The sequence below is a fragment of the Ictidomys tridecemlineatus genome, chromosome 9 (assembly GCF_052094955.1).
Source record: "Ictidomys tridecemlineatus isolate mIctTri1 chromosome 9, mIctTri1.hap1, whole genome shotgun sequence".
Classification (NCBI taxonomy): Eukaryota; Metazoa; Chordata; class Mammalia; order Rodentia; family Sciuridae; genus Ictidomys; species Ictidomys tridecemlineatus.
In genome coordinates, this window is record NC_135485.1 from 50,386,419 (window position 1) to 50,401,924 (window position 15,506).

A 15,506-nucleotide genomic window follows, 5' to 3' on the forward strand; every position below is an offset into this window, starting at 1 on the left:
GGAACAAATCAGAGAATTCTGAACAGACTTAAGTACATCAATAGACACAATAAAGGCAAATAAAGATTGCATCTCAAACCAATGAAGTCAAGATCATGCAATATACGAAAAGATATTGAATCTCATTCATAATACAAAAAATGTAAATTAATATTTTGCTCTGGTAATATTTTCATTCATAACACGAAATATTACATAGTCACAAAAGAAAAAAATTTAGAAAAAAGTTTGTCTGCAAAGACTGATGTGAAGAGATCATGAAGACATTTTGTTCAATGGTAAGTCATATGGTAAGTGATATGCTGCCTTCTGTGTAAAAAAGCAAAAGGAAACCATAGAAGGATACACAATAAACTAAGAACAGTAGTTATTTGTGGTGAACAGGTGAGAACAAAGGAGGTGTGTACTTCTGTATGTAAATGTATTATTTCAGTTACTTAACGTTTTTCACAAAACAGAAAATTATTGCAATAACTAAGCAGTAACCAATTAATAAACATTTAAAAAAGCTTTGTAAATAACAGCTTTATTTAAGTATCCCTCATTGTAAGAGAAATTTTTGATATAAAATGTAGATTTTCTTTGTCTCCATTCTTTGCTATCCGATTGCTTCTTTATATGTAGGCAGTCTCAAGAATCTGACCACAATCCACTAAGGCATGGACTCCAAAATAACAAATGATAATCCCAAAGGATTAGTCAATTTTCACAAAAATAGATAATTAATACTGGTGATCTGAATCTGTATTTAAGATGTTGTAACTGAGAAACAAATTCAAACAGTTGTTACCAAACATGTTTAAATATAGATACAAAGATCTATACAGAGTTTGTAACAAGGACTCATTTTTTTCTAAGAGATATATTATAGTCGTTTAGAAAAAAAGCAATACTAATAGTCTATATACTAATAGTCTATACACTAATCACATAATTATATTTTCAAACATATCAGGACAAAATCAACTCACTCTTCCCTGAATTGGGGTAAACATGCCATTCAGTTGAATTACAGTTGAGTTACAGTCCAGTTGAGGTTGTCTAGAGCTGTCTTTTACTCTTTTAGGAGGAAAACCACAAACTACATAAATTAATGTTGGCATAATTTCATTATCTCAACTTCAAATGGCCCTTATGATGCTTGATAATATTTCCATTTGTTAAAATGATTATTCTCCTCAAATGGCCTTAGCACCTTCCCTCTAATTTGGGCAATAATCTCACATAGACCCAGAAAAAAAAATGAGTATGACTTCTTGTTAATTAACTTTCAAACTTGCTTGCAGGCATAACCATTCATCCCTTCTCTTTTAGCCACTGAACAATAACATATATCCAACCAATATCTAGTTATCTTCACTTGAATACTTCACTCGACAAGCCTAAACTACTCATTATCTTCTGTCCCAAACCTACTCTCTTCTTTCTTGTACTCCTTACATGAATGTTATCCAATTAGGATATTTGCTCAACTACCATGATAACAAAATGTTTCTTTTTAAATGTTTTAAGATTCTTGGAATTTTAATTCTCATTGCTAGCCCTTTCAAAGCACATTTTAATTAGTTGTGTTCTATCTTGGATCTGAGACTTCTACTGTTTAACTCTGTTTGGAACGTTCTTTTTCAGTACCTTCTGAAGTCATCGCAACCTTCAGGTTTTTATCAGGTTACGCTATCCTCACTGTTGCTATCCTCCAACCAGGCAAGGTATCTTTACTAAGTTTGGAGTTCTAAGAATGTCTGTACTTTCTTAATATCATCACTGTTTAATACTTGAACTGAATGTTTTATGCTCAAGACCTATGAATCAGATTTCTATCAGTTGACATTATGTTCCCAACACTGAGCATAGTATCTGAATTATAAAGGTGCTGAATAATGAATAATTATAAATGAGTCAATAAAACACATCACCTTACCAGTTATTTGTTGTGTAGATCCATTTAAACCTGTCATTCCATTAACTTCTCGAAATGTTAGAAGCTGTCCTGTCTCAAGTTTGTGGGGATGATTTTCAAGGCAAGTGACAATGCCAGGATTAGCCTAAAAATTAGAGTTATCTATTAAAAATCAAGTTCACATATTCTTTTAGTATAAATTCCAAAACTCACAGAAAAATGACAACGTTATCATAAAATCCTCAAACCCAAATTCGAAGCCATTCTTTCACATTAAGTGAAAGCAAACTTTAAAGAACTGTCACAAATAAATGATCAACTTAGTACTTTTTAAAATGAATGTTGAAATATAATTTCAAGTTTAGGGTAGACATTTAGAGATTCCAAAGACTTTGGATATTTCAAAGATTTGAGGATTCTTTTGACTTGTAAAACATAAAAAAACTAGGTGTTAAAAATTAAGAGTCTAACACTGGCTATCTTAACGTATGGGAGGTATATAGATACTTTAAAATAAAAAACCACTCTAAGCAGGGCTATACAAAATGATTTTTCAATTATTTTTTCTTCAAAAAGGTGTGAGAAAGGAAACATACTAAGTTTAAAAATAAAACATAAAGTCAGAAATACAACTATTGTTTCATGGTATATTATTCCTTTGTAATTGGCTGCTTTGGGTTTTAATGTATAATAACTACAAAGAGCACAAATAAATTACTTTGGTTAAAAGAAGTGAGTATTAGAAAGGAATTAATTCTACATTCTTTTAGGAAACAACAAATTAAGATTACATGATATCAAGGAAGTGTGGTTGTAATTTACTTCTGACTCACAGGTTAATCAATTCTTAAATTGTACTCCCTTCTAAATATTGTTTTAGAATGTAATGGATTAGAAAAGTCTTTCTCTACCTTTTCCTATACATGCAGTGTTGGACCAGGTGACTTATGATATAGTCCATCCATGATGTGACAAAGTAAAAAGCTTAGTAAATAATGAATCACAATTATTCGGTATAGAACAAAACTGAAACTAAACTTTATAATATGCAAATGTTCTATCAAGTGTAAAATAATGATGGAATATATCTAGACACTATTAAAATTAATATTCCAATTTCAAGTTAGTTTTAATATAACAATCAAGAAATATTTCCTAATAATTTTAAAATATAAATATTTTAAATAATTCCTAATTAACAAAATATTTCCTAATTATTTTAATATATCATAAATGAAAATATTCATTTATTCTGCTTATTAGAATATTGTGTTAATATTTCCTTTTAAAAAGAAGCATTCACATCCACTTTAAAAAATTTTGTTTAAAAAGTTCCTTAATATAATCATACTTGCGTTATATTTGAAATGAAAATTTCTTTTGGTTCTTCTCCAGTAGTATCTGAAACTTCAAATTCCTCACCAAAATCACAAAACAACCGTGACCAAATTCCATGTACATCTGCACTGATGAACTGTGAAATGGCAAAAATAAGATTTTTAATTTATGTGAAAGAGAAAAACACCTCAAACCTAAACTCTTTCATAAAAAGTTACATTTATAGTTAAGTATATTCTTTGGAAAATAAAATGAATCATGAGTAGAATAAACTGTATATAGATCAGGTTAAGAATCAAGAAATTTGGACATCTGGTGAATGGATTATTTGGTATAACAAAGTTAGAAGAAAAATAAGTATATATCATCATTTTTCATTTTATGATTTTTAAATAACAAAAATTATGTCCTCATAAAATTCGAGCACAATATATAATAGTTATTTGATTTAATGGCCTGGGAATGAATATTTTAGCAAAAAAAGAAATGAGTATACATTCACTAAAAGCAGTAAAATGAATGAAAAATAGAACAGAATGAAAAGCTAACAGCAGTCTAAAAAAAAGGATGAGGAACTAAAAGTGAAAAAATAAAGTTGTGAAATTAAAAATCAGATTCTTTAACAAAATCTGAAGTATTTTATTAAAAGCAATGTTCTTAAAAAATGCATTGTTTCTATGTAAAGAATTTGTAAAGAAATTATTTTTGTGCTGAAAACTACTTTTAGAGCTATTGCTAAAAAATTACAAATACTTGTTCTGTAGCATATCTAACCCAGCATAAAATAGTTTTCTAACAAAAATAAAATATAGTGACATTTGGGTATATCTCATAAAAATGATTTGTCATTCCTATTTTTCAAAGTATGAGATGGCTATTAAAGTACATGCCGCTTGATCATGTGTTGTCTTTATTGATTAAAATGGGTATATACAGTTTTTGTTGTTCTTTTACTGGGCAGAAATTTATATGCAGCTGCTGTTGCTGCTTCTTTTTAATTTTATTTTTATTTTTTTAAGTTTAAAAGCTGAAAACTCCAGGACAATTTATGTATTTTTTTTCCCAAAACAATTCTGAAATATAGATATGTGTAACAGTTACATAAACAAAGATTTTAGTTTATAATTTAATGTAATTACTTAGTCAAAATTCTGTTCCCTGTTGTAAGTTTACAGATTATCCTGATTGACCTTAAATTGTGAACTAGAGCACAAATTTCCCACAGAGAGAACAAATAGACTATGAAAATACCCAAACTGAAAATTTTTTTAGCATACTTATACTATACAGAATGATTTTGGCTTAATGCCATTCTTAAAGTAACAGTTTTTTTTTTTTTTCTCCCAAAGAAAACAGTAACCTCCAAAACAAAGGAGAGTTAGTTGTGTGTATTCAATTACAGGAGAAGGATTATGCTTTTTCTTTCTTCCCAGTGTCACCACCAAACACCTAATTATGCTAGACCAAAACAAAACAAAACAAAACACCAAAACAAAAAAACTAGGAGCCATTCTTGCTTACTCTTTAAAAACTAACATCCAGTCATTCACAAGTTTTATCAGCCTTTCTTTCTTTTTTTTTTTTTGGTGCTGGGGATGAACCCATGGCCTTGAGCATGAGAGGCAAGCACTCTACCAACTGACTTATAACCCCAGCCCCTCAGCCTTTTTTTTTTTTCTTTTTTAAAAAACTGCACAAGTTATATCAGCCTTTAAAAAAAAAATTACCTCAAACTCAACAATTTCTCATTTTCTCTATTTTCACTTCATTTTTCATCTGGGACACCAGCATCTTTCATTTAGACTACTGCAATAATTCCTAACTGGTCTGTCTGCCCCTATGCTACTCTTATAATCCAATAGTTCTCTTTCTTTGGGATCACTTTCATAATTACCTCATACTCTTAAAAATTACTAAAAGCTCAAAGGGCTTTTGTTTATGTGAGTTATACCTATTGTTATTTAAAACAAAGCTAGGGAAGTAGGACAACTAGATCAATGGCACAGTGCTTTCCTAGCCAAGTGTGAAGCCCTGGGTACTGTAAAAAAATAAATAAAATAATAAAAAAAAATAAAAAGGATTAAAACAGAAAAAATTAAAATACAAAAACAGACAATTTCCACAAAGTGTCAGAGGACTGACATCAAAACACATCATATAGATGCTGGAAAAATTCACTGTACCCCATAAGAGTGAAAAAGTAATATTATGAAATATTATGTAACATTATGAAAACAATTTGAGAAGAACTCCTGAAAAGGCTTTAGAAACTATGCTAAGACCACACTTTGGAAACCACTGCTACAGTCTACTCTCCACACAACAAGCTAAAGTAAATGTAAATGTAAGTCATATCAATGTTTAAGGGGCTTAAAATTCAAATATCCTCAAAGATCCCATAAATTATGGCCCTCTACCTACTTCTCTACATCTAATACACTAGTTTGTTTATTCCTACTATCCTTTTCCCTTTTTTCTAACTGCATTTTAATGATCTTGGCTTGCCTCTTGTTGCTCAAACACTCCAAGTTAATTTTTAAACTTGCAGGTTTTTATACATTCCTCTGCTTTGAATGTTCTTTTCCAGATCTTTAAATAGCTGATTCTTTCTCAGGGTTCTAGTCAAATGTCAGCAGCCCAAAGAGGACTTCCTTGACTTTCTAATCTAACAGAAATGGCACTGGGTGTTCTCTCAACCTCATACAGATACTGCTTTTATTCTTTGCCCAGATTTTTTTTCTTTGCTTATTTATTATACATCTTCCTTAGCAGATGGCAAGTTTCATGAATAAGAAAATCTGTGTCCTGTTCACTAATGTTTTTCTAGGGCCCAGAACTGCACCGGGCACATAGATGTTCAATGAATATTTGATGAATGAAATAATGCACCTCTTGAAAACCATCATTATATCATATTTAAAACTAGATGATGTATTTACTGTTTATCAACCTTTCCATTCCTAATCTTAACTCTTGCTTAATTTTGGCAATTTGTCTATAAACCAAACTTAGATCCCCGTTTTAAAAACAGGAAATGAATATACCAAAATTAAACAGAGAAATCTTATGTGATTGTCCTCATGGAAAAAGAGCTTCTTTGTAACTCAATGAGTAGCTACAAATTTTAATAGTAAAATTGTTCCTCTTTTGATTAATTGCATATCATTATGAAATAAGAATACCTTAATTGGAGGGTAATGAGAACGGCAATACTCATTGACCTTCTTCTGCAATGTAAGTTTCATCTCAGTCACCACCACACACTGTTGACAATAAAAAAAATTACAGACTACAAAATGAAAAATTCTTTTAGTAAAGTATAATTTCTTAAAAGTTAGAAGCACATTAGTTTGAAATGCTATCCTTATTAAAAAAAATATTACCCTATTGTATTCGCTCTAAGGTTATTACCTTCAGAAACACAAAATATTATAAGTAAAAACATATGCAGGGGAAATCTACCATTAAATTCAATTACTATTAGAGACTTCACTATTAGAAGAAAACCTAATATCCTATGTGGTATCTGGGCACTGTCCAAGTGGTTGGAGCATTGTTTTACCTGTTACTACCATGAAAATACCAATCTAACTATCAGAATACTACTTTCATGCAAACTAAAAGCCTCTTATAATTTAAAGACACATATTAGCTGGTGTAACTTTCGTTTACTTCTGAAATTCAACAGACTCAAAAAATAAACTTTTTAATGACAATATTATTAGTGAAATCACTCAATCCTATAGCAAAAACAATTTTCAATGCATACTTAATCTTTTATGTTTAATTCTGCTAAAATTAGATGTTTTTAAAATCAGATTTTATTATAATTACCTTAGACTCAAAGAGGTCAAATACTTTCTCCTTAAGGTCATTTGTCTATGTAGTAGTAAAGAACAAGATTTTCAGTCCCCTTGTGTTTCCTCTCTGCTGGTCTGAGTGAATTGGATGTTAATTTTTACTAGCAATATTCAAGTATGGATTTAGTTTTATTTACCTATGTCAGAATATAGTATGCTACCTGTAATGAGACATTTGGAAAGTCATAATCTTGATGTTATTTATATGTGGGTATGCCATAAATGTTAAGAGTTTAACTTGGGGCCATATCTCTGGATTATATATACCAACTAAAAACTTGAAGGATAAGGGAGTTCAAGGGAAAAGACTTATCTACTGCATGTTATAAAACAGCAGATTTCCTAACTTCAGTGTTTTCTCTTAAAGCAATGCACTACGTGCACAGGCATCCATTGAGCCCTTTGTGTTACACTAGTGGGATTGGAGGGTGGTGATGATGGTGACAAAATAAAACCTAATTTCCACATTTAAAAAAAATTATTTTAGTTTTGATTAATGTGTATTACTTAACATGTACAAATTAAGGGGGGTTCAGTGTGATATGTCAATACATGCATATATAGGTGTGCACCAACCAAATTCAGCCTCCCTTTATCTACCTCCTTCTCACTTCCCAAACTAATCACCATTGTATATTCAGTCCACTTTTTAAAAAAATTTCCATGACAGAAAATTTAGTACTTGTCTTTTTATGTCTAGCTTATGTCACTTAGAATGATGTCCTCAAATTCCATCCATTTTGCTGCAAATAACAGTATTTCATTCTTTTTTATGGCTCAAATACATTTGTATATATCTGTGAAATTTTCTTTACCTAAGCATATGTAAAAGGGCACCTATGTTAATTCCAGGTTTTCATAATTGTGAACTGTGCTGCAGTAATAATGGGTGTGCAGGCATATCTTTGATATGATTTAATTTACTCTAGATATATATATATACCCAGAAGTAGGAATGTTAGATCATATGGTAGATCTATTTTCAACTTTTAAAAGAACCTCCATACTGCTTCCCATGATGGTTTTACTAGTCTACAGTCCCGTCAACAGTTTATGAGAATGTCTTTATTTTCCACGTCCTTGCCATTTTTGGTTGTTTTAATTGGGGTGAGATATTTCATTTTAGTTTTGATTTGCACTTCCCTGATGGCTAATGATAGTGATCACTTTTCATATATTTATATTTTTTGTTATTTCATTTCTTTTGAAAAATGTCTATTCAGATCATTTGCCCATTTTCTAGTTGGGTTACGTGTTTTTACATTAGGTTTTTTAAGTTCCTTAGGTACCATGGCTCCTTTGGCCAATGGGTAGTTGGCAAATATTTCCTCTCATTCTGTAGGTTAGATCTTCACTGTTTTTTCTTTTACTGTGTAGAAGATTTTTACTTTGATGTAATGCCGTTTTTTTTAAAATTTGTCCTTTTACAGTCACAGCCAGAAAATCATTGCCTACACTGATGTCTTAAAGTGTTTTCCCTTCAGCTCTTACATTCAGGGCTTTTATAAATTTTGAGTTGATTTTACTATAGGGTGAGAGATAGGGGTCAAGTTTCAGTCTTTTATATATGAATGTCCAGTTTTCCTAGCACCATTTGAGAGACTGGCTTGTTTCTGATGTATGTTTTTAGTGCTTTTATTGAGAATTAGTTGGCTGTAGATGTGCAGGTTTATTTCTAGGATCTCTATTCTGTTTCACTGTTGTGCATCTGTTTTTATGCCCCTACCATAGGGTTGTTACTATGGTTCTGTGGTTGTCTTGAAAGCAGGTATTTTGATATCTCCAGTATTTTCTTTTCTTTGTTCTTTTTGTTTAAAACTATTTTGGCTATCTACTTCCATATAAATTTTAGAATTGCTTTTGTCTAATTTTGAAAAGAGTATCACTGGTATTTTGATGATAATTGCACTGAATCTATATATTACTTTGGTAGTAATAACATTTAAGTAACATTAATTTTTTTCAATACAAGAACACAAGAGGAGGGGCTGGGGTTATGGCTCAGTGGCAGAGTGCTTGCCTAGCATGCATGAGGCACTGGGTTCGATCCTCAGCATCACATAAAAAAATAAATAAAATTATATAGATCCTCAGCATCACATAAAAAAATAAATAAAATTATATATATATATATATATATATATATATATATTAAAAAAAAAGAACAAAGAGGGCCCTCCATTTTTTGTGTGTTTTAATTTTTTATCAGCATTTTGTAATTTTCATTGTAGAGGTCTTTTACTCCCTCAGTTAAATTTATTTCTAGATGTTGTTATTTATAGTTATTGTGAATGGGACTGCTTTCATGATATCTTTCTCAATAATCTCATTATTATTGCATAAAAATGCTATTGATTTTTATATGTTGATTTTGTATTCTGCAACATTACTAAATTTGTTCATTGGTTCTAATAGCCTTTTGTTTGAACTTTAGGTTTTTCTATGTATAGTATCACTGCCAATAGGAATATTTTTACTTTCTCATTTCCTATTTTTATGTCCTCTATTTCTTTCTCATGCCTAAATGCTCTCATTAAAACTTCCAGTACTTTATTAAATAAGAATGGTAAGAATGGACACCTTTATCTTGTTCTAGATCTTAGATGGGACACTTTTCAGCTCTTCCTCATTCATTATGATGGCTGTAGGAATCATTTTTGTCTTTACAATGTTGAATTACAATGTTAAGTTATGATCCTTCTATACCTATTTGTTTAGGGGTTTTATTTTGAAGGGGTGTTAAATTTTATCAAAGGATTTTTCTTTTCTTTTTAATTTTTTGTGGTACTAGGATTGAACGCAGGGCTTTGTGCATACTAGGCAAATGCTCTATCATTGAAGTGTATCCCTAACCCTTTTCATTTTGACATAGGATATAGCTCATTTGCCCAGGCTGGCCTGGAATTTATAATCCTCCTGCCTCAGCTTCCTGAGTGCTGGGATTACAGCATGTGCTACCACACCAAGCACAAATACTTTTTCTGTGTCTAAGAGATGGTTAATGAATGATTTTTATTCTTCATTCTGTTCTTATTACATTTATTGGTTTGTGTATGTTGGAACTATCCTTGTGACCATGAGATAAATAACTTGATCATGGTAAATTTTCTTTTGATGTCTGTTAGATCTGATTTGCTAGAATTGTGTTAAGAATTTTTGCACTATTGATTAGTGACAACATTGGTCTGTGTGTGTGTGTGTGTGTATTTTTTGTTTGTTTGTTTGTTGTGTCCTTGTCTGGTTTTAGTAATGGGGTAATCCTGGTCTTGTAGAATGATTATGTAAGGATTCTCTCCTTTTCAATCCTTTGGAATAGATTGAGAAGAACTGGAATTAGGTATTCTTAAAAAAAAAAAAAAATCTAGCAGTGAAACTGTCTGGTCCTATAGTTTTCTTTCTTGGAAGACTTAATTATTGCTTCAATATCACTATTTGTCATTGATCTGTTTGGGTTTTCATTCTTTGCATTTTTGTGGTTTAAGTCGTAATATCTCCTTTTTTAAAAATCTCTAACTATTTATTTGGTCTTATTAGCCTGAAAGTAAGATAAAATCTAACACAAAAACCAATACATATTGAATCTGAGGATTTGTATTTTATCAATACTGAAAAAGACTTAGCCATAATTTCCTTGAGTCTTGTTGTTTTTCTTAATGCTTTCTTTCTAGAAATCCAATCTCTAAAATTAAAGCTTTCCATTCAAGCTCTCATTTCTTTTATTACTCATATTTTCTCTTATTTCTTACTGTAGCCTCAATTGCCTTAGAGCTATTATTCAATTATCTAATATCTGTGTACCCACTGCTTAATATATCCACTAATTTCTAATTTTTATGACTAGATTTTCATTTCTACATTTTCTACTTAATTCCTTACATCTGTCTGGTCTTTTTTGATACTCTCATTTTTACATTAAATATTTACTCCCTTCTTTTAAGATTTATTCAGTCTGAAAACTATATTTACAGGTTTTTTCCAACAATTCTTTTTTCTGAAATACTTAGAGAGGTTTAACTCTAATTTGTTCTATCCATCAACTCTTGATCAATTGAACTGCTTTTTATTGTTTTAGATTGTTAATTCCTCAAAGGGGCTTTAAATATTAGAATGCAAAGTGGCCTGACAGAGTACATTATCTAAATTTGTTTAGCTTCTGTCTGGCATTCTAGGGTATAGTCAAAATAGTACTACTACTTTGGTTTTTTACATTAAATCTTTAGCTTAGGAATTTCTGGACCACAAAGATTATTATGCTGATTTCTAAACCTGTGTGGGTATAGGCCTATGGTTACAAATTTCTAGGGAAGACCTTTGTTTTTTCATCAAGAGCTCAAGAAAAATCAGACAAGTTTACTGTTCTGATAGGCAAGGAGAAACTATTACCTGTCCTTTCACTAAGGTTGTAGGTCTCTGAAATTTCAGTTCCATGAAGAGAGGGAGTTGGGTCTCAATACCATTTCTCTATCTCATGTAGATCTAAATCTGCATCTCATATTTTCTCTCACCATTAATTCCTAAGAACAAGTATTGAAACAAATAGCTCTGTCCCTGAGAGTGTCCAACAGGGTGTTTACCTGGCCTCTAATCACTTACTTTATTTTCTGGTTAGGTAGTCATTTAAATGAAAGTATGTTAGTAATTCTTGGGTGGAATTCTAGGTGTCAGAAGAATAGATTTTAAGTTATTTGGTCCAGAACCTAAGTCTACATACTGATCTTTAAACAAGAAATGACAAAATTTAATCAAAGAAAAACAAAACAAAATAAAACAAAACAAAAACAGGGTCAACCTAGGTACTTTTAGAATATCCAATATTCTACAAAATTTTAGTACAAAAGGAAGATTGAATTATTGATCCATGTTTACTCCACTCTAACTGTAATGTTTCTTTATGGCTCCTTAGGAAGAAAATAGAGTACTTTCTTGCGTCTTAAATTTGACCTTGACAATGTGGCTTATTTGGACAATGAAATGTTCTTGAGAGGTTGGCTTGCCTTTTGTTTTTCTGTTAATAACATGAGAACATGAATGGTGTAGTCTCCTGGTCTAAGAAGAGATATATTAAGATACTCAGACTCTGAAGTTCAAGCTAAGTTTAGTGTATACAGCAGAACCCCTAAATGACGTGCAGATACGTGAGGAGGAAGAAATAATTGCATGCTGGTATAAATGAATTTCAGTAGTTTTTATGCACATTACTATTAAAATAGCCAAATAAATTTCTGTGTCATCAGTTCTTAAGTCCTCTCTTGAAAAATGAAATATCTGATAAGTATTACTCCAATAATTCTAATGTGAAATTTTCTTGTTTTGCTCAATATACTAACAACAGTCATGCTGTATTAATACTTGATGATATGTCTGGGAATCAGTCAATAACATTTAATACAAAATTGGCTTACTAACCTGGTATTTATGTAAAAAGGAGAGATCTGTGGATTCATTGAAAGGTACTGAAGATAATGTGACGCGAACATATGGATTTAGTTCTGCAATACGGTAAAGTATAGCTTCAGCCCTAAAAAAATAATTAACCATCTTTCATTCAATCTCTCAAAGTTAGACACTTAATGACATCATAAGTACTTAATATGTTATGAAATTTTAATTGAAACAATAAATTATACAAGAAAAAAGCTAATTTATGTTTCATAAAATTATATAATCTTAAAAATATATTGTCATAATTCATAGAAAGCCAAATAATCTCAAAGTGTACACTTATGGTTCTAAATTCCATGTCCTAGAAGTCTAAATGATTCAATAATACTAAAGATATGGCTCAACAATCCCAAAGAAATTATTTTCTAGATAGCAATGACTATATAAGAACCTTGATAATGCCTCACACATGCAAGGTAAGTGCTCTACCACTGAGGTACAGCCTCAGCCCAATATAAATAATTAAATAAGCATACGAGAGTACTTACTTAACTATGGTACTGTAAATTTATGGTAATGAGTTAAACAACTATGACTGAACTGGTGTTCTGGACACAAAAAAAATTCTAAAAACTATGATAAGACATCAAAATATCTTTACCTGTTTCTACCATTCACAACATCATCTTCGCAGAGAAAGAAGTTGGTTCCTAGATCCCATGCTTGGCATTTTTCTGTATCATGGATTGTAAGTGCCTTCAGAAAAGAGGAAAGTATCTGTTGAAATCTAAAATAGGACAAGGATACTCAACTTTCTCTAATATTATTTACACTATACTCTCTATATTTTTATGCATAAATGCAACAAAAATAATTTCAGGCATAAAAATCAAAAAGGATACAAAACTAGATCTATAGATGATATATGATCATGTAAAATCTAGAAACCCCAATACACTGATAGAAAAAAATTAAGCATTTAAGAGAATTTAAACTTATCAAATAAGTACCTTAAAAACCTCAATGTATAAAAATTCAAAAAATTCTTATAAACATTTAAAAATATGCCATGCTCCAAGTCATAAAAGTAATTCACAAGCTAGAAAAACAATATTTGCAATCCATATAAGGTCCTTTCAAATCTTACAGGAAAAAAGGGCAAGATTAATTTGTAAGAAATATGTAAAGATGCTTGGCAATACTCAGGAAAGAAATACCTTTTCTCACTCATTAGACTGGCATAATAAGTCCAAAAGTTTTGACAACTTGCTGTACTAATGAGGGTGAGGTACTCAACCACTCACATAATTACTGATGGGGATGTGAAGTGACTCAACTTCAATGGAAAGAAATTTAGCAATTTCTTTCAAGACAAATGCATTTATCCTTTGACATACTAATTCCACTTCTAGGACTATCCAAAAGACACTCAGGGAAACATACAAAATGACATATGTACAAGGGTATTAAATGTAGCACTATTAAAAAAGAAATAATCAAAATATCCAAGTTTTCCAATATGGAAAATTTCATATATGTGATATATCCACATATGTATATGCATGCAACTATAAATTTAGAAATCTTCAGGATATGCCACTAAATGATAAAAAAGGAAGATGGAGAGAAAAGCAAGTCACTATAAGAAAGACAGAAAGCGATAAATATACATACACATATATAGATACACATATATGTGTATACACATTTGCTTATATTGAAAAACAAATGAAGAAAATATCAAAGAAAGGGCATAATATAATAAGTGAATAAAGGAACAGGGTTAAGAAAAGATACTGAAAATATATTGCTTTGTAAATATGACTTTGAAATCAAATATATGTCACATAACAGCACAATTAAATTAAAAGCAAATCCTAAAAATCCAAAGCAAAATAAATAAATGAACCAAACTGTTAACATAAATATTGAGTCATTTGCCTAATTACCCAGAGGAATTAAAGTGTCTTAAGAAAACCATTAATTTGTCTGTCAAATTCAAGTAGGATTTAAAAAAGAAAAAAAAAAAACCCTTGAGCTGTTGTTAACATATTTTATTAATAATACTGAAATTGGTATTCTGAAACTATGTCTCATATATATGAACATCTGCAAGTAATTAGGTTAATTTCACTAGGAACTAAGTAAGACCCTACATACAGTAAGATAAAAAAGCTTAAAATATAAAATATCCAACAATCCTAAATGTGAATTAAAAACTTTAGTAATCCCTTATAATCCCAAACTTGAAAATCAGAAATTTTGGTGCTTATTAGACCATTAGAATTGTTTAATTCTATCTACCAAAAAGACTTTATAAGTGACAAACAGTATTGGAGTTGTATCAAAAGAACTTAAAAAGTTGCAAAGAATTCCGATAACCAAAGATGGAACAATTTTAGCATCAATGAAAATAATCTCTATGTGGATCAAAATATATTAATTATGCTTAAATCTTTGCATTTATCACGACATATCCATACACACATACATATTGAGTTCACAGGTCTCTTTTGGGATAGGAACCCACTATATATTTTGTGTGTGTGTGTGTGGGGGGGGGTTGGTACCAGGGACTGAACTCAAGTGTTTGATCAGTAAGCTACATCCCTTCCCTTTTTTCTTTTAAATTTTGAGACAGGGTCTTGCTAAGTTGTTAAGGCTGGCTTAAAACTTTTGATCCTCACTCAGCCTCCAGAGTTGCTGAGATTACAGGCATGAACCACCCGGCTGGCTGAATCCACAGATTTATAAAGCTGGCAATTAAAGAAGGAAAATTCAAGTATTATCTTGCCTTTCATATATGTATGATCTTAAATAAGTGATGAATGGAAACTTTTCTTTCTAAAATATTAACCCAGCTAATAAATGAGAATATAACTGTGGTCCCTAATGAAACAATGGATCTAGGCAATGATCACTAATGGCTAATAATCATCATAAAAAGAGGGATAACAGGATATTATTAACTCCTGATGGGAGAACACAATATTACCTATAAAATAGTCTTGCTAAAGAATCAAATC

At 30.7% G+C, this 15,506-nt stretch overlaps 1 protein-coding gene across 12 annotated transcripts in view; it reads right to left on the reverse strand.

The window, feature by feature from the left end:
• Positions 1–15,506, reverse strand: part of Uba6 (ubiquitin like modifier activating enzyme 6) — a 127,639-nt gene that overhangs the window by 87,713 nt on the left and 24,420 nt on the right. For all 12 annotated transcript variants that reach the window (XR_013425796.1, XR_013425793.1, XR_013425792.1 and 9 more), the window contains exons 5-9: positions 13,142–13,236; positions 12,505–12,616; positions 6,421–6,501; positions 3,252–3,374; positions 1,922–2,045 (exon numbers count right to left, since the gene is read on the reverse strand). Coding sequence is in view for 6 of the 12 variants with exons in the window: in XM_078021349.1 (XP_077877475.1) it covers positions 1,922–2,045; positions 3,252–3,374; positions 6,421–6,501; positions 12,505–12,616; positions 13,142–13,236 (535 nt within the window). In the remaining 6 variants the exon portion in view is untranslated. The remainder of the gene's footprint in view (positions 1–1,921; positions 2,046–3,251; positions 3,375–6,420; positions 6,502–12,504; positions 12,617–13,141; positions 13,237–15,506) is intronic.